Source organism: Typha latifolia, chromosome 7, assembly GCF_019914945.1.
Source record: "Typha latifolia isolate L0001 chromosome 7, TyphaL0001v2, whole genome shotgun sequence".
NCBI classification, from domain to species: Eukaryota; Viridiplantae; Streptophyta; class Magnoliopsida; order Poales; family Typhaceae; genus Typha; species Typha latifolia.
Window position 1 is genome coordinate 12,968,536 of NC_133092.1, and position 19,442 is coordinate 12,987,977.

Sequence of the window (19,442 nt, forward strand, 5' to 3'; positions counted from 1 at the left end):
TCTATTTTGTAATTTACACCCGTTTTTAAAAGAAAATTATAATCTAATTTTTTTTTCTATAAATTTTATTTAACATCTAAGTTTATTTTAGTTAAGCCTTTGACACCATTTTTTTAAGTCTCTTTACCTATTCTTGCTTCGACTAAGATAAAAAAAAACGGATAAAAAAGGCAGAAGTAATTTAAGTATTATAAATTATTTTATAACGTTTAAGAGAGGAAAATTCTTAGAGAAGATAAAGTATAGAGTGTAATTTGTAAAATTTATTATTATTATTATTATTAGTTTATTAAATTCAAAATTATGGTATTAGTAACTTAATTAAAATTATCGCATCCAACCACACTATCTATTGTTATATTAATATTGCAAAATGATTTATTTTGAAAATTTTGCATTAAAAACATATTAGGTTTTAAAACATTAGAGAGCAATAACCTCCTACTATTCTACTATTCCTTTTCTTCCACTTCTACTACTACCTTTTTTTTCGTGCTGTTATTTCTTTTTGAATTTATTAATTATGCTTATAATTGCTTATTAAGTAAAAAATTAGTTAGAAAATTTTAATATTTAAAACTTAACTACGAAATTTGTAAGTTAATTATAAATTTCTAAATTAACTATGCACCTAAAAGTTGATTTTAGTATTTATTTTTTAGATCTTTCAATTGGGAAAAAAATTTCATATGCACTTAAATAATCATGTTATATTAAAAATAGTGTTTATAACTATTAAGAAAAATATTAATAATTATAAAATGCCTTCAAAAGCTTGGATGGGTAGTATCTTTGCTTGTTACTTCTCGTTCTTCTTTTTTTATCACTCGAATTTGTTATTTATTTACAAAATTTATAATTAATTTATTAAAAATTTACTCTAGTATTTTTCTACTTATTTGTTTATATTTCACTCATATACTAAATAAACTATGAATTATAGTCATAAAAAATTAGTAGAAGTAAGAGAAATACTACCCTATATAAATTTTTAGAGATATTTTATAATAACTAATTTTTTTTAAATTATTATGAGCATCACTTTTAATTTAACATAATTTTTTAAGTGTACATAATATTATTATTTTTTATTTAAAAGAGCTAAAAGAATCAAATGTAATAATTAATCTTTAGAGAATATTGGTGATATGTGTAGCTAAAATAATGACAGACATATATTTTACTATATAATTTCATATTAGATACATAGTTATTTATAAATTCATAATTCATTTGGTAGTTAATATATAAATTTCAAAGTTTTTTAGTTAGTTTTTTATCTTTATTAATTAAAAAGTGATGAAAGATATTTATATAGAAAAAAAAAGAAAGAAAGAGAAAGATAAAAGATGAGAAGAAGAAGAAGAAGAAGAAATAACAAAAGAAAAGTACATGCCACTTCTCTCTTTCAGAATTTGATGAGATAGAATAATAAAGTTGAAAAGAAATATATATATATATATATATATATATATATAACAGAAAATGGGTCTGGCCTTTTGGTGCAAATTTCTCATTTATTTTCATTATTCATCTTGATATTAAAAGTTAGTAAGGTTATGCCATTATTGTGATCTCTTCTCTTTCTTCATCTAAAGGTTAATCACAAATGGACTAAACAAAACTTCTTGCCTACACTTATAACAAAATAAATTAGTTTATTTTTCACAATAATAGCTTAATACTGATCTGGATGGATCTTTCCTTTCCCAGTTATGAAAGGATAAATAATTAAACTATAATAAATCATTTTGCTCCTATCAATTAAGTAGGATAAATGACTAGGGTTGTTGCATTACGACTTCCGAGGCATGTGAACCTAACACTTATGCTATTAATTAGTTGGGCAATGTGGTCAGTCGCAAGGAGAGGTAGATATCGTTAAGCATCAGGTTTGAATAATTGGGTGCACTTCATGTGATACAACAATAATTTTTCTTAGCAGTTTCATGTGACCTAACTACTAATTAGTGGAAGAGGTGGTGATGCATGAAAATTACATTGTAATTTTATTATTATATTTATACCGCCTTTGTTTTTATTATCTTAAAATCATGACATTAATCCACTTAACAGGCAGATTAATTACATAACATAACATTAGGCCTTGTAGGCTCACACGGCCCATTCGATGATTCGGCCCAATAAATTTAGCCCAATGGATCGAGAGAAGTCCAATCCATTAAAATTCTAGGGAATTTCAGGAATCACACCTATATTTTATATATTTTATAATTCACATCCTGATTTTTAGGTTTTTATAACTCAACGCCTACTTTTTTTTTATAATTCTCATTTAACACCCTTTAAACGGTATCAGCAAAAAAATATTCTATTATAATATATAAAATATTTTTTAAATACCTAAATTACCTATGACTTCTTGACAGAAGGGACAGAGAGAAAAAATAATGGTAAAAATATTTTAGTAATTTTGTCGATATTAATTAGTCAAAATAATGTTGAGAGTTATAGAGAAAAACGAGGAGTTGAGTTATATAAAAGACGAAGTGTAAATTATAAAATAAATAAAATATAGAGGTAATATTTTTATCTCTCTAAGTAATTCCAAGCTTTCATCAATAAATATATATATATTAATCCATTAGTCCAATCACTGTCACTACGTGACCTTCATAGTATCATCTAGACTAGTCTAAGCAAACAAATATCTCTATCACAATAGTGATAATTGGATTGGATTAAACGAGCCCAACTATAATGTTATAAAAACAATTCAATTATTAAATAAATTAATTTTGTAAAACTACGATCACAGTCCTAAGAATTCAGAGCTGCTGCCCACCTGCATGAACACGATTAACGAGGGCAGAGTCCTAGGAATTTGTAAACAGACACGAGTAATCAATCTACTATACACCATTGAGGATATTTGATAGCCATGCCATGAGAACACTAGAAATATTATTTGGTAGTTTACCAACGTAGAAGAGAAGCAAAGAGTTAGTAGCAACTCTGTGCACACCCCACAGTTCAGTTCATAGAGCTAAGATTTCATGTGATATCCATGTGAAGTTGTGGCCCTCTCAAATTATATCTCTCATTTTTCCTCCTCTAAAGGAGATTAGACTATGAGCTGGTAAATTAATCATAAATTTATTAGCAAAGTAAAATTTAAATTGATTTTATTTCCGGTCCTAAAAATCAAATATTTGTATTAATTTACTTGCTAGCTGACAACCAAACCTGGCTTCTCGGTTGGCCTCCAGCTGTGAATTAACACTTGGCATTGGGCGAGTTTTATATGTTACCAGAAAACATTCACTTGTTTCCATCCTTAGTTTATTATTATAAAATTTATAGCAGTAAAATAACTTCTTCTTTTTTGAAAAAAAAAGCTGCATCTAATAAGAGACTAAGACTGAGAAGAACATAATAATTTATAGTTAATTTCTCATTTGCAGCAGTGGGTCACAGCAATAAACGAGATCAGTTGGACAAAAAGACATCCCCCACAATTGTTGGTCTCATTTGACTCCCAACTTTTGGTTTATTTATCTGCCAGCAATACCATTCATATCCAACCCCTTACTTCTGTCTCCATTCCTTAATTTCTACTCATTTTCCTCTCCTAAACCATACACATCTTTTCAACTAAACAGATGCACTCTGTGATCTCTTTTTTTATCCGCATAAATTTCACAACTAAGAAAAAAAATTAACTATGTCGACTCTTCGAACTAAAATAGAATACTAAGTATAAATTATCCTAAATTAACTTAAATATAAAATGAAAGGAGAACAATATTTTAAAATAAAAAATGAAGAGTATTTTAGATATTTAATTTTTTTTTATTACTAAAGGTACTTATTACAAATTTTTCTAAATTTAATTAAATTCATAATATACAAAGGAAAAACCACTTGGGTAAAGTATTAATCATAGTCTAAGTATACCTTTTGACAAAAATGAATCTGCCTTCTCTCTCTTTATGATCCATTAGGAGATATGCTTTGTGTGGGTATTAGTGTATATATATACTTAAAAAGGGAAGAATTAAAAAGAATCTCTACAAAAGTTTGGGAATTGTTACAATAAGTTTAAAATGTAGGTAGTGATATGCAAAATGGAAAATGTTTTTCGTCACTTGGGCTCGGTAGTGATATGGGGGGAGAGAGAGAGAGAGAGAGAGAGGTTTGATAAGGATAAATCACAGCCATAGATTTCTCATCTCTTTGCTCCCATCCTCATCTCTTCGGGTTCTCCTCCTCCGTTGGCTTTAAATATTCCCCACCGAGAATTTTGACCTCCCTTTTGCACCTCTGCTTGGGGTTTTAGAGAAGAAAAGGAGGGGGGAGGGGAGAGAGAAGCGAAGGTAGAAGAAGAAGAGCGAGGTGGGTTTAAGAAGAAGAAGAGATCTAAGACATATATGTCGTCTGATTCCTTCTTCCATCTCGTAGTGCTCGCTTTCCTCCTCTTCTCCTTCGTCTCCTCCTCCTCCCGCATGCAACAGAGGCTTCAAGGCTGGAACAAGATTTCGATGCGAAGGTATGAAGCTCATCTTAGATTTCTTGATCTATTTTGGGGAATACCCATCTCGTTTTTTTTTTTTTTTTTAATGTTTTCGTTCTAATTTTTCTTTCTCTTTGGTGGCCACAGGATTGGATTTGGGATGAAATATTTTGGTTTCCAGCACATAGAGGCGTATAGTTTTCTCTTCATCTTCTTAAGAGGCCCTCACTTGGCATAGCTTCGGAAACCTTTCTCAGATCTTAGGTTTCGCTTTCCTCTTCTTCTTTTTTTCCCCCTTCGATTTTGTAACGCAGGCAAGATGCTCGACAAAATGTCCAAGAAGAAAAACCCCCACAAGAGATTAGTACCGGCGACCGCGAAAAGGGTCCGGGTCGTCTTCGACGACCCAGATGCGACGGATTCAAGCGAAGACGAAAGGCCCATGGCCACTCATCTCAAGAAGAAGCGAGTCATCCACGAGTTTTTCGTCAACCCCTTCCTCTCCACAGATCAAAATGGGAAAACCCCAAAACCCAGCAAAACCCAGAAGCAATCTAAGCCCAAGACCTCTTCGAACTCCTCTTCGAGCACCTCGTCCTCCCCCACCACCACCACCAAGTACAAAGGTGTTCGTCAAAGGAAATGGGGCAAATGGGCCGCTGAGATCCGCGACCCGTTTCGCGGCGGCCGTCTCTGGCTCGGCACCTTCGATACGGCGGAGGACGCCGCTTCCGCTTACCAAGCCAAAGCGAAGCGCTTCGAGGAGGAGAAAGAGAGGATGTGGGCCCTCTCCTCGTCCGCGTCCGCGTCCGCCTCCACATCCACATCCTCATCCGACTCAGCGTCAGAGGACCGCACCGCCGCCGAGCTACTCGACCAGATACCCCTCCCCAAAGCGGATCTGGATGTCATCTTCGGGTTCGACCCATTTGGGGATTTCTGCGACGACCCGGGAATCCTCGTCGAGGAGATCCCACTCTGGCTCGACGAGATCCCACTCTGGGATCCCACTGACGGCGTCGATTTCGCAAGCGTGGACGCGTGGATGAATCGTGAGCTCTGAGAGGCCAACAATTTTTGCTGCTCTTCTAATATATTCAGTATTTACCTTATAATTAAATTATATATTACTATGAGTGCAGTGTGTGGGCGGAAATCTCTTGGGTTTTTCTGAGCTGCAAGAGCCACCCCCAAGAAATTTCTTTTTGTAATCCTACACACTTGTTATTATTATTAGAGATGTAATTGTTGTTACTTATTATTATGCTGTTGTTAGTGTTATAACTTCTTCAATTGAGGTATATGCATTTGATAATTAAATGAGAATGGAAATGAAGGTGGTGTGGTGGGGGCTTTGTCTTTATGGTTTCATGGCTGTCATGCTCACCCTTCTCCATGCTTGCTTGCTTGTTGCTTCTCTCTTTTCTTGGTCATGGGTAAGAATGGTGGGCCACCAAAAAAGAAAGGGGGAATAAGACTGTTGGGCTGTTGGTCTTGGTGTTGGAATCGTATGTTTCAGAATGGTCTCTCTCCTTTGTTCGGTTGGGATTTGGGGAATGGAAGAAAGAGAGAGGAAAATTCTACAGTATTCTTCTCTTTTTGTGTGAAGGAGAAGAAGGGGGGCTCTCTATTCTCTATAACAGGTGTAAAATGAATTAAGTTTTACATTTAAAGAATTTACTGGTGGGAAAAAAGAGAGTAAAATTTGATAAGCCATGCTATGTTTTGTTGATTAATGGAGGTCCCTATCACGTGCCTGCTTCACTGAGGTGAGGCAATTTGAGCTTACTCTAGTGGAGTAGTACTGTGACATCTTTGACCAGGGGAAAGCACCCAATAAGGAGCCGAGTTTTTTTTTCTTTCTTTCTTTTTTAATTCAACAGTACTTTCTCCGTATTCTTTTGGTGTGTATCTACCTTGAGATTCCTATATGGCTGCTCTATTAAATTATACGAGAGACAGAGAGAGAGAGAGAGAGACAGTTTTTTTTTTTCTTTCTCAGATCTCTCCTATGCCCAAGCTCTCTCTCAGCCGGATCCCTCTCCTACTTTGTTACCGCTTAAAACTCTAAGTTTTCTCGAATGCATTCTCGGTTAGAATATAACATATAAGAATTACTATTCTTTAACGGCTTAAGCTATTAGAGTAATTTGTGAGTTAACATAATATGAGAGCCAAAAGTTATAAGATTAATTTTGTCGTACTTATCTTTGCTTGAAAATATAAAATTCTACCTATTTAAATTAAATTTATTTTTTGGATCAATTAAAATGATTCAGCCCAAAAATAAAAGAAGAGGGTTAAAATATAAAATATAAAAACTATTCGTTCTCTAATGACGTTAATTTTTTAAGACACCTGCCTCAGTGGGCCTACCTGATATAAAAGACCAAAAAATATATATATATATATATATATATAACTTTGATTAGTGTTTTATAACTCGTTGATATGACTTCATCTATTTTTTCTTTTAAATTCTATGATGTAAAAGACATGCATTAACCTGGTTGTGAAGCTTTAGAGACCTTGTGTTAAAATTGGTTCACTAGAGAAGCCTAACTTCCAGCGGCTATGTGGAAAAAAAAAATCTACTTTATCCCTCTTTTTTTCTTTTAAAAAAAAAAATCCTATCCGGCTATCAATAGTAGTACTTAACAACTTGAAGGGAAAAAATATAAATAAAATAAAAGCCATTGTTAAAAATCTAATCTTTTGCTCAAGGGGTACTAAGTTGGGGCATTACATCTAATATTTGTCACTTAATAATATAATTACATAACACGTGAAGTACTTCTCGTGCATATCATGTGCTCTACTTTGGGTTGGAGATCCATACAAAACTGAAGGCATTCTTTGTACTGCCAAAAGGAAAAGTTAGTGTTTTTTTTGGTCAGAAAGAATGGAAAAAAAAAGACCAATGACATTATAATGGTCACTAATAACAGCAGCGAGTTGGTTAAAGTCTTTTATAAATATCTTTGGGCAGAGTGAATATTTTTTGGAGTACAAACATTAAGCAGCATTAATGTACTGGTTTTTTTTTTTATGAGGTTGTTTAAGCTGTAGCTGGTCGGTGTGGTAATTCACATATATATGGATTTTATATAGGGAAAAGTTTCAAACAATGACAGTCAAAAACAACATTAAAAAAGAGTATGATATGAAAATTACAGAAGAAATATATGAAGAGGTCTAATTACAGATAACTCAAAGATGGGTATTAATCATAACATTATTAAATTATAGGGGTGTGTCCCTACCACTGTCCTGAATCTTTATTGCATTATCTGATCAAAATCTATGCTAGTATTTCTATTCAACCAATAATTTGTCAGAGACTTTTGTCGGTTGTTGCATCTCCGTGCACCCGAGTTGATGACCAGAAGCTCACGTTTTTCCTAGTGGAGTTCAAAGAACTACTTTCTGGCTGCTTCCATTATTCCATCATTTTTCCCTTCGAAACCAGCACCTTTAACCTCACAGGAGTCCCTTATCCTGGAAGCTCTTGATGCAGTCATCAAACATTTGCTGTAGAGATTTGAAAGGAGACAAACCGAGCTCCCTAATCTTGGTGGTATCCATGCTATGTGAATTGTTATCTCCTCTTTGATCGCCACACCTGAATTTTTTTTTTTCATTCAATTTAGCAATTTAATTAGCACAAAGTAAGATAGCAACTCATATGATCAAGAATAATTGATAGAAATATATAGCATCGATCACTTGTTAGGGATGGGATAGAGGGGGTATTTGGACTTGATCATCTCCATGATCTCTGACCAATGAGCAACATCATTGGAGCAGATGAGCCTCCCTGATGCTCTTCTTTCATCCATGGCTAGGATGTGGCCGCGGACCACGTCGTCGATATGAACAAATCCGACCGTCATGTTAGGGTATTTAATTTGTTCTCCTGTGATAAAATCATACTAACTATTATCTATCAGCTTAACCTTAAGCATTTTTACAAGATAACCGAGTTAATATACTATTAGAGATAGTATTTTTTTAATTAATTAAAAGATTTTTCTTTTCCATTAGCTTAACCTAGAATGTTTTGGCACTTAGTAAGTCCAAAATATGAGCCTCGAAATATAAATACTAAAAATACTGGGCATGAAATATAATTTAATTTGTTCTCCATTGATATATACGTGCATGTATTCTACAAAACCTTTCAACAAGGAGAGTATCATTTGGAGAGTGCTCGTGGGCTGCGGCGAGAGCAACGGACCGACGACGAATGACGGGTTGACGACGACGAGGTCGACGCCGAACTCTTCTGCCAGTCGCCACGCCTCCTTCTCGGCCATCGTCTTCGCGTACGCATACCACAACTGCCATGCATGCGTGCAAAAATAAAAAATAAAAATAAAAAATTTAAAATCCCAAACTAATCAAAGAACTCACCACGTACCATTTAACTAAGAGGACGTATGAGGAAGGAGATCTAAGTGCTTACGTTGTTCCTTTTACAGTACTCAGGATCACTCCAGTGCGACTCGTTTAATGGGGAGATTAGAGTTGCATCGTCTCGGTATCTAATGGAAGAGCACGAAGAGGTGAGCACGAGACGTGGCTTAGAGCTAGTTTTTGAGCAGGATTTGAGCACGTTTGCCGTGCCTTTTATGGCTGGATTAATTAAAGTTTCCTGCAGATTATTTTGATCACGGTGAGGACTAAATATTAATTGTATATATTTATAGTGATTAATTTAGACCTGAATGTTTTGGTCATAGGCGACGACAACAGGAGAGGCAGTGTGGAATACGCCATCTACACCGTCCACGGCTTCATCAAAGCTTCCCTCCACCATTAGATCAGCCTTCACCAACTTGAGCCTCTCTTTGGCACCATCCATACTCCATAGGAATCCAACCTTGCCTTCATCCCCTTAATTAATAATTAAATAAGAAATACTTAAGTGAGTTAAGCTAATTAATTCATAAACGTCTCTAAAAACTTGGAGAGATATTTTATACGGATAACCTTGTTATCCTTGTGTAAATTTTTATGTTTAAATCAAAATTAAAATAGTAACTGATCAAGTTTTAAAGTCATATCTGAAATAGTTTAAGCTAATCTAACTAAGCCCCATTAGAGTACCTGGATCCCTTACTGTGGCTCGTACTTTGTAGCCCTTTGCTAGGAGTCCTTTGATGAGATAGGCAGCTATGAAGCCAGTCCCTCCTGTCACACAGTACTCCTCTGCCATCTATCTCTAACACTAATAATTTTATATATCAATCCATTGTTTAGTTGTGATATGATACTTATATAGAAAAGGGCATGGTCAAGATTATGCTTTTGTTAATTTGATTGATCACTTCATGTTAGAGTTGAGTTAAGTTTAGAGTTAGGCAGGTCATGTGGGAAGAACAAGTTGGGAGATTTAGTGAGTTTGTGTCATGACTCATGCATGTACTCTTCAATGAAATGCGTGACATTAATTGAAGTTTGTTAGGAAGGATCAATCAGATATTTAGAGATGTGCGTAATCATTAGCAAATAAAGATATTGATATAATTCTTTTTTTTTCCTCTTTCGATACTTATACTTTCTTCGTTGGAATTAAGGACCATATTTTTCTATTTAATCTCATATATTTATGAATTATCTGCCTACAGTCAAGTCAATTCACTAAAAATAAAATGGAGCCTGTTACAAATTAAATATAAGTTAAGGCCTAGGTATTGAGATTGGTTTCTCGTGGATCCCCACTAGTGGATTTAGTGAAGTTATTTAATCCACAATCAAGGTGACAGGGATTAACATGGAATGGTAGTTTTGTATCGATTTTTACTTTTGAAAGGAATGGTAGTTTTGTATTAAAATGCTAAAGTTTTGGAAGAATTGGTTAATGGGAAGATCGAAATTTACATCAACCAACTAATCCAAAGACATTGAAGAGTAGGTCTAGTGTAGCTTTATTAAGTATACAATTATGATAATAAGATCACAGTTTAACGAAACAAACACGTAAGAAATTGATTATATATATATACATAGAGGAGAATTTAAAGAGCAGTACTATCTCTGTCGGCCCTATCAGAGAGTTCTACTAGGGTTTCGATTTCCTTTCTTCCCTTGTCGCAAGGGTCTTCCATTTTGCCACCGGTGACTTGACCTCTCTCCCTTCTCCTAGCCGGTGGCTAGGAGGGGAGGTGCTTTTTACCTCCCTTGAGAAAAAAAGAAAATTTCCCTCATTTTCTCTCTTTCCATTGTCCTCTTCCTGAAGATATTGGCCTAATCTGTGCCTTATTGTGGCTCTTTCCTCCTGCCGATCTCCTCTAATTACCTTCTCCACATCCGTTGTCATTGACCTCCTCTTTAGCCAATTCACCGCTATTGGATCCACTCCTCTATCCACATCATCTACCCCAGTATTATCCTCCTCTTTTCATCTGCTGCCGTGTTACTGTAGCAGACCTGCCACTAACCTGCCTATTTATCCACTCCGCTGCCTACTGTTCTCTTGTTCGAGTTGCGACATTGTGGTCTCTCTTAGGTTTATATGTTTTCTTCTTCTTCTTCTTCTTCTTCTAATGTAGGTTAACTGGTTAAGAGTCTCTCCTTTTAAGAAACCTGCAGGGCTATGTATTTTCGACTGTTGGGTCGTGACAAAACTGCATGCTAACTTTTAACCCTTTTGCTCATGCAAATTCCCAAGGTTGTGCTTCATATTGTTCTTTTTTTTTTTCCCTAAGGTTTGATATATATATAAGTATAGTATTGTTTCTATACTGTAGTAGCCAAGTGAGGACTTATTTTAACGCGTCGCCCTATTTTTCTCTCTCAATGTGTGTGTTCACTGATTTAGTAAAATGATGTGCTTGCCCTAAATAAAAGAACTATACTGATGTGCGATGGAGAAGTATTTAGAGAAATTTGAGATATCTACTGAATACCATGCTTTCATTTGATTGTGATTTGGACGCCTAATATTTAGAGTAGCTTTGCCTGTATTGTTTAAGAACAAAGCTAAATTGAAATTAAAAAGAATTTTCACCCAATTTTTTACTTAAGATCACATAATGCTATACAAGCTGGGCTAACAGATTAAATCATTAGCTTTAGAATATATTATAAGGCAAAAAAAGAAGGCTCACCTTGTCTTATCTATCAATCAGTATAACATTAACTCTCCATATTTCTCATCTAAATTTGAAACATACACAATCATCTACTTATTCGACTTACTTCTTGAAGATATATCCACGAAGAAAAAGGCCAACTAAGAAAGAGACAAAAATATATACACAAGAAGAGTTGAAATAGACCAATTACTCTCTTTTTTAAAGCTTCAATACTAACTTTGAATCTCTTCATACCTTCTCTATATCTGCTTACAAATTGATACTACTCTCTATAACTGTGGACTTTATCTAAAGAGAACGAGTGTCGGAATAGTAATCTTCTCAAGTTCTATTGTTGCCTCCACCTCCTTAATATCTTTCTTCTCTGAAAATATACTTGGTGGAGAAGAGGTGGAGATTGTAAGATCGAGGTTTAAATCAGGCAGCATGCGGCCATTGTCTTCGATGCAGCTTGTGGCATCTGAAACACGATCGTCGTCAGTCGGGGAGTACAAAATTTTGCAGTCCATGCATCCATGGTGCATGGAGCACTTAGTCGAAAGCTCGTCAGTCTTTGAGTTCTCCTGCTGTAGATAGAGGGAGAGGCTCTCAGTAACTCGGTGTTTATTGGGATTAATCCCCATGCTCATAAGCTTCCTCCTTAGATGAGAGTTCCAATAATTCTTCACCTCATTGTCTGTTCTCCCAGGTAGTCTCCCGGCAATCAATGACCAACTGGAAGAATTACCATGGAAAAATAAATTAAGTTAAAGAAGGATGTGCAACTACTAATGTTCATCGTAAGGTTTCAAATTCTAAAGAAGACTATGTATACATAAATATAAGTTCAGTAAACAGCCTCTTGAGCAATGAGTAAAACTACGCACATCTACTCTCTTGAGACACAACATAAATAGTGATCAATGATAGAATTCAAGCATACCGGTTACCAAGCAATGCATGAAGCTTGATGATTAGGTCTTCTTCATCCTCTGCAAAGTTTCCTCTCTTCACATCGGGTCGTAGGTAATTGATCCATCGAAGCCTGCAACTCTTCCCGCAACGCTGCAACCCTAGAGCAATAGCATCAAAGAATAGTTAATGATCAATCAAAATTGCTAGATTTCATGTAGCATCTAACTAATTTGTAATACAAACCTGCAGCCTTAGGTACTGATCTCCAACAGCCTTCACCATGGGTTAGGATGTAGTTGAGTAGCTTCTGGTCCTCTTGCCTTGACCATGCTCCCTTGTAGTTCTTGTCATCCTTATCACAACAACGCTTCCTCATTGTCGTAGAGAGATAGAGATATACCCAGAGAAGAGAGAAAGAGAGAGAGAGAGAGGTGTGATTGTAGGTTAGTAAAAGCAAGGGAAATGTACATATATATAGTTGAGAGAGAGAGAGAGAGAGAGAGAGAGAGGAGTATAAGATGGGAGAGGGAGTTTGACTAGAAAGACTGGTGGTTTAGGTATGAAGAGAAGTGTGTGTGTGTGTGTGTGTGTGTGTGTGTGTGTGTGTGTGTTAGTTGTGGGCTAGGATAGCTGCTTTACAAAGTCTTCTGTTCTTCACTAAAAGTCAGTAGTTGTGTATGACAGTCGTTCGTCTAACTGTCCTACCTTAGATTTCTAGAATAAAAAAATGGTTGGTGTTAAATATAAGTAAGTATTGGATCATTCAATCTCAAGGACAGAGTCAAACATCAGGAAATGAAGCGAAGGTGGTGGCTTCACATGTTCTCATGCTGACTGATAGCTTTACGTCTCCCATGCACAAAACCTATATACATTCATCCTCTTTCTACTTGTCAATTTGTTCGGTAAACTGTTTGGGGCTTACACTATCCATGATGAATTATTTAATCGTTATTCTGTAAAACAAAAAAAAAAAATTAAATTTGATACCGGTAATTTTAGACGGCAAAAGAATCTCTCAAAAGTTTAGGTATGTCAAGATTTTGATTCTTTTTCCTCCCACCCTGAGAGCTTCTTTTCTAGCTAATATAACACTAAACAAAAGACCTTCAAAACAATGACTTTATGGTAGAAAAACTCAATATCCCCATCCAACTTGTCAGTGTCACCCAGGAGGAGGAGGAGCAATTTGAGGACATAAAAGATAAATATGACATAGACAACAAGACTCTTTGATTGGTGGTTGGCTGATGCAAGCTGAATAATAATACAAGGACCTTCACTTTATCCATCCTACCACCTGAAAATTCGGTGATGGCATAGATCTTCAAAGTTAGTTACCATCCGAGAAGATACATGGATAAGGAGAGAGATCTATCTCTCAACTTGAAACCTTATCCAGAGCTTGACATGATCTGACAATTATCTTTGAAAGAAAAGGACAGATGAATCAAAATTTGGCTACTACTCTATTTGTGGGGAGAGGGGGACGAAGAATGCAAGTGGACCACACTAAAAAAACATTCTCGTCGTCTAAGAAACATAATATAATGATTTCGATATCACATAAAATTGACTCGCTGTAAAGTGGTAAATTGTATCCTTTGCACAAAAAATAAAAAAATATTCTTGGGAACAATTTTGCTTACCATAGAAGGTTTCTTAAAATTGTGCCTCAATACTAGTGGTAGTTTCTCTTCTTTTGTTTTCTCCTAAGTAAGCATGACAGAATGCCGTAAACCGTAAGTTATATAGCCTGAAGCATTCTGCAATAACTGGGATTGGTTAGGAAATACTAGTAATTTGTTTTAGGTGCCCAGAATCACATAATACTTGACAATTACATGATTTATGGGATACTATACTATACTTATATACTAGTAATTTGATTTTGTTTAAGCTTTAGTTTTTTTTAATAAGATTAGTTTAATCATAGGTATAATTTATCCTTGAATAGAACTGTCGTTAGTATCTCCTCCAAATACAGAGCTCCTTTAATTCACCAATATATATATCAAAACTAAAAGAATTCATAGGAATTCTTAAATCAGTATGAGTAATGCAACGAAGAATAAGTAGATGCCTTACAACCATCAGAGTACAACTGTGAAGGGGATCTAAGATTATCAACCCCTTCTCTTCTAAGGGCTCTTGGATTTACACCTGCCTTGTGAGCTGCAATAATCCCTATAGCCTCCCAGTAATTCAGGGCATTCACCTGAGAGAAAAGGAGATGTTAAGATTTCTCAGGTCCTTGACCATCGGACCAGTACAATCAGTAGAAGGTTTATGTGATGCACTGCTTACCGCTTCAATACCGAGCTTGTCAGGTGTATCATCAAGAACAGTTTCATTCTCCTGAACAGTAATTATCAGGGGCTGGGAATAGAAAGGTTAGTTTCATCCTTAGTAATAATAATTTCTTTTCTACTTAATGAATAAACTATAATAATGTACCTTATTTTTTCTTGTGCTTCGAGCAAAAGCAAGAGCAGCATCTCCTCCACAAGCATTGAATGGAAGAACTACACTGTCCACATCACCAGCCACTATGCAATCATTGTCAGAGGATCCCTGCTTCCTCATCACATACTGGGGTGCGCTACTTAACCCAGCAAGTACGCATGGTAGAAAGGTATATCCAATCTGTTACACAAAGTTGATGAGGATATGTACACCATGGTACCTCAAAATGTATTATTATCAATCTCGGTATAGACAAAACAAGTATTTTTAGCAGTGACAAGTTCGCAAAGATAAAAACCCCATGTCAAGAAGCAGGTTTTATATAATTCTAGGTAAAAGATGCTTGCTCAGCTTAAATAACTACAATTTGTGCAACAGAATGAATCTCTACAGAAGAAAAATCTGCAGCGTATATCAAATTATTGCTGATTGAAATAGGAAATCATCATCTCACTGTGCCAGATTAGTAGTATGAGTAAGACAAACTTCCAATTGTTTCAGCACAAAAGATTGATTTTGGTTGTTGTACTCTATACTCCAGATAATGGACACCTCTTGAGTCTTGCAAGATTTTTTTCATTAATCACTCCGGATTCTTTCATTTCCATTAAAGATCATTTCCTTCACGAGTACGTTCCCCTACTCCGCCAAATACGGATACGCCTCCATGAGCTTTGGCAATGTTATTGATCAATTCCATGATTGATCTCTTTCAGTGATATTACCATGTTAACCAATCTCTATAGTGAAAAACTTTCTTACGCTATCCATAATTATTTAAAAATAATTCCATCCTAATAGCAGTTTGACCTTAACCAACTAATCAAGCATGGAATCTTGCAACACAGTATTGCCGGACTATCAGATGACCTGGCGAGCTCTTTTAGCATATAAAACTAGGACCAAGTCTTGAATCCTGAACCCTGCTCAAAAACTCATAAAACTACCCTATTTATTATTGTTTCTGATCTACATTTCTTGCCTCACATTTTGTTGTGCAAGTCTTCCCAACAAATATCCTACCAAACTTGCTTTCAAAGGTATATTTTCCAACATCAATAATGATAACTCATAACTCCACAGTTCTATGAGTAACTCCTTGGCAAATCTCAAGTAACAATGCTCCTGTATTAATTATTTTATGGTCCAGTTTCATAGTGATCCTTCTGTCATCAAAATAGAAATTAAGTTTCAGCAAGAGTTATGCAGCTATAAAATTTGCACCATAAGAACCAAGAAATAAAAGCTTAGGTCAATAATTTGCAGTTTCAGCTAGAGTTTTGCAGCTATAAAATTTGCATGATAAGGACTGAGAAATAAAAAACTTAGGTCAATAATTAGCAGAGAAAGGTAAATAATTTGGTATTAAGATCTGACCGACCTCTTCAGCAGCAGATTTTGGAGACAGTAAAGTGCTCGGGTGAAGAGGCAACAGTGCAGGAGCATGGGCAGAGGGAATTTTAAACTCCTTCACTATAAGATGGCTGATAATTGCTTCAAGTCCAGCCAACAAATCTACACCCTACATATCATATTCATCAGAGTGTATAAGCAGTCAGAAGTCATAAGTACATCTCACCATGACATATCTTTCAGTTGATAAAACCATTAGCATTAAAAAATCAACAATAATTTCAATGACATCAACAAAAAGAATTCAGGATCCTCTGCAGTGATCATTAACTACCATTTAGCTCTATGTTGGTCCGTGCCTCCAAAAGTTTTAGGGCCATCATGTGAAAAAACATCATACCATTCTCAAGTAAAACTATGATCTTATTTGTTTCATCACTTAGAACAAAAGATCTTAAGCAAACCAGATCCTTGAAAGGCTAAAATTGTACTTAGCAGATCAACCTCTGTTTGGCACAAAATACTCATAAGATCAAATTTAAGCAAATGGTCCACTATGAGAAGACATGAATGCATGTTTCTGTTAATGAAATGAGTCATCAAACAGATTATACTTGAAAGTTAGTCAAAAAGTTCCTTCATTCTACCTATCCTAGGGTCCTACACATTTCAGTTGAAAAATAAATATAGGGAATAATCAAGATCAGATTATAGACCAAGAATGAAAAACTACCTTTCCCTGTCGATAATTGTCCAAGTCATCTGTATAATCTGGAAAACGCCCCACAACTGCCACAGCATTCACTTCTGAATGGTTAACTAGAGAATCTACAGCTCTTAATAATGAATCAGAATTATCAATCCTTCCTGTTGATTTTCCACATCTTGGATCAATCCATGTCTCAACCTATACAAGAAGATAAATACTCAGAGTGAAAGGAGTAGCACATTTCTTTATTCTTATAAAGATTCAATGAGTATCTACTTTAATTTTAAAATGCGCCAGCTCAGGGAAGGAAAATCTTCCACAGGTGACTTTTGACAGCAGATAAATATTAAAGAAAGTCCAGTAATTGATCCCAAATCCTTTGTTGAGAAAAGAAGTAGAACCAAACAGAGTAATAGAATAGGACACAGTTGCATTTATTAATCTTCTAGTGGGTTCAGAATCAAGTGTATGCACCTTCAAAGGAGTATCTGTAACAACGTACTCAATAACAGGGAGGCCTAGCGAAGCTCTTGTAGCATCTGCAACTTGTAAATGTCGAATCCGAAGCTCTTCCTCGATTCCAGCATCCAATACCAAACCTACCTAAGTTGGAGCAAAGTTACTTACATATAAATATGTGATCTTTAACTTTCATATTGATGAAATAGACAGGATAGTACCACTACCACCTAAGGTGATTTTGCAGAGCTCTCTAGCAACATTATCACAGTTGTTTAAAGCCAGAAACAGGAAGCCAAAGCACGTATTCACTGAAGTAACTTTCTTATAATGTTTCTTTTAAGAAAAGGAAAATTATTTTAAGATAAATTAACTTTCCAGTTACAAAAGACGCTTAATTGAGATTAGAGGCAGAAAAGTGCAGAAGTAAAGGAGTAAAACCCGCAACCGGGTACGGCTGAACCCCTGGAATCTATCAAAAGGTTCGCTAGCCAATCCGCAGCACTATTGGCCGAACCCCTTTGTCTCTAACAACATTTTAAGCTTAATAAGATTGTCCTTGTGCGATATCAAAAAGTTGATATAGATGGAGACTTGAATTATGAAATATACTAATAGAATTTGCATTTCCTTTTCCTCTTCCTTTTCATGTCCATATTGTACTAACTTTTACAGCATTAGTGTAAGTTTTACCTTGTTTTGGTGAACAGGTTGAAGAGCCCAATATCCTTCTGCGAATCTATCAAGAGCATATCCCTCCACATAAAGCGAATTCGGCATCGGCCAGTATAGCATTGCCGCATTCAAGACCTGGCAGGACAATCATATGTCATATTTATATTTTAAACACCTCAAAACTGAATATTATTGCTGCACCCCTTCTTATCCAAATCCAACCCAAATGTAGCTCAATACAAATCCCATAACTCATCGGTATCCAAATAAAGTAATCATACCGGATATAAACATGATCAAAGGGCCCAGCCCGCCCGGGCTCGGGCTTAGGCCCGACCCGGCCCGAACCCGGTTTAGGCCCGGCCCGAGTCTGAGCCCGAACTATCCATGGGCGGTACGGGCCAGCCCTTTGCCCACCCGACCTGGCCCGAAAGCCCGCAACTAGGCCCGCCCGTTCTGCTACAGTAGTCCGCCCGTCTGCTACAGTACTTTGCCCGTTGCTACAATAAAATACTGTTGCTACAGTTTTTTTAAAGTATTGTATCGTTTTGCATCATTTTAAGCACACATTTAAATTTTTTTAATTTTTTTAATTTTTTTTTAAATGGAGGAATATAAATATTTTTAAAAAAAATAAGCTAATAGTTAACAAAATTCTAAAAATAGCTAAAATATGGGTTGGGCCGAGTGATTGGTTGGTCGGGCCGGCCCGGCCCAATCGGCTAACCCGATTTCTCACGAGCCGACGGGCGGTAACGGGCTAGACTATTCTAGCCCGGTCCGAATCCGGCCCGATTGATTGGTGGGTTGGGCCGTGAACAAATACTTAAGCCTAGTTGGCCTAAAAAGCCCGGCCCGGCCCGCCCGATGATTATGTCTAATAGGATAGAATACAATAACTAGAGAGAGAGAGAGAGAAAGAGATTACATTCGGATGCGAGATGAGGCAATCGGCGACGGAGGCGAGGGTCCGAGCCACCGGAAGAGCGTCCCCGGCGAACCCTCCGATGGAGGCGCCCACGCCCGTCGGGACGATCAGGACCGTCGTGTAGGGCCTCTTGAACTGTGGGACCCATCGATTATCGACGAACGGGATCACTCCACGTCAGAAATTAGAGAAGAAAATCTTGGAATCTCGAGGTCTGTAAGGAGATGGGAGGTACCTTTGGATGGGTTGCAGAAGTAGCCGAGCAAGAGAGGCGGCGAGAGGAGATGGCCGGAGAGGATGGACGGCTGGGATGCCTTGGCCACCGGACCGGACGGCCGAGAGGGAGTGCCATCGCAGAAATAGAACTCTAGGAGGAAGAAAAGG

General features: G+C 36.3%; 3 protein-coding genes across 3 annotated transcripts; 1 reads left to right on the forward strand and 2 right to left on the reverse strand.

The window, feature by feature from the left end:
* Positions 1-4,090: 4,090 nt before the first annotated feature.
* On the forward strand, positions 4,091-5,837 carry LOC140792026 (ethylene-responsive transcription factor CRF3-like). The gene is made up of 2 exons (XM_073142810.1): positions 4,091-4,510; positions 4,622-5,837. The coding sequence occupies exon 2, from the start codon at positions 4,794-4,796 to the stop codon at positions 5,535-5,537; it is 744 nt and encodes a 247-aa protein (XP_072998911.1). The 5' UTR covers positions 4,091-4,510; positions 4,622-4,793; the 3' UTR covers positions 5,538-5,837.
* Positions 5,838-7,906: 2,069 nt separating this feature from the next.
* Positions 7,907-9,692, reverse strand: LOC140792854 (tetraketide alpha-pyrone reductase 2-like). Its single transcript, XM_073144075.1, has 6 exons — positions 9,584-9,692; positions 9,198-9,370; positions 8,940-9,128; positions 8,652-8,814; positions 8,201-8,390; positions 7,907-8,096 (listed from the first exon to the last, which is right to left on the reverse strand). The coding sequence occupies exons 1-6, from the start codon at positions 9,690-9,692 to the stop codon at positions 7,955-7,957; spliced, it is 966 nt and encodes a 321-aa protein (XP_073000176.1). The 3' UTR covers positions 7,907-7,954.
* A 2,054-nt stretch (positions 9,693-11,746) lies between these two features.
* Positions 11,747-19,423, reverse strand: LOC140792855 (uncharacterized). Its single transcript, XM_073144077.1, has 14 exons — positions 19,294-19,423; positions 19,059-19,193; positions 18,149-18,265; positions 17,471-17,599; positions 17,021-17,194; positions 16,316-16,456; positions 14,926-15,114; positions 14,776-14,847; positions 14,557-14,686; positions 14,143-14,243; positions 13,625-13,725; positions 12,712-13,013; positions 12,497-12,626; positions 11,747-12,288 (listed from the first exon to the last, which is right to left on the reverse strand). Exons 1-14 carry the CDS (start codon positions 19,408-19,410, stop codon positions 11,859-11,861), a joined length of 2,268 nt encoding a protein of 755 aa, XP_073000178.1. The 5' UTR covers positions 19,411-19,423; the 3' UTR covers positions 11,747-11,858.
* Positions 19,424-19,442: the final 19 nt, after the last annotated feature.

Bases quoted from the DNA above. Each gene is read 5' to 3' on its own strand.
- LOC140792854 (XM_073144075.1), bottom strand. From the start codon at position 9,692: ATGGCAGAGGAGTACTGTGTGACAGGAGGGACTGGCTTCATAGCTGCC. The intron at 9,371-9,583 runs GTACTCTAATGG...TTATTAATTAAG, and splicing joins AGCCACAGTAAGGGATCCAG to GGGATGAAGGCAAGGTTGGA. The intron at 8,097-8,200 runs GTGATCGATGCT...AAAAAAATTCAG, and splicing joins CTCTATCCCATCCCTAACAA to GTGTGGCGATCAAAGAGGAG.
- LOC140792855 (XM_073144077.1), bottom strand. From the start codon at position 19,410: ATGGCACTCCCTCTCGGCCGTCCGGTCCGGTGGCCAAGGCATCCCAGC. The intron at 16,457-17,020 runs GTAGTTTTTCAT...TATGATATGTAG, and splicing joins ACAATTATCGACAGGGAAAG to GGTGTAGATTTGTTGGCTGG. The intron at 14,848-14,925 runs GTACATTATTAT...TTCTATTCCCAG, and splicing joins GAAGCACAAGAAAAAATAAG to CCCCTGATAATTACTGTTCA.
- LOC140792026 (XM_073142810.1), top strand. From the start codon at position 4,794: ATGCTCGACAAAATGTCCAAGAAGAAAAACCCCCACAAGAGATTAGTA.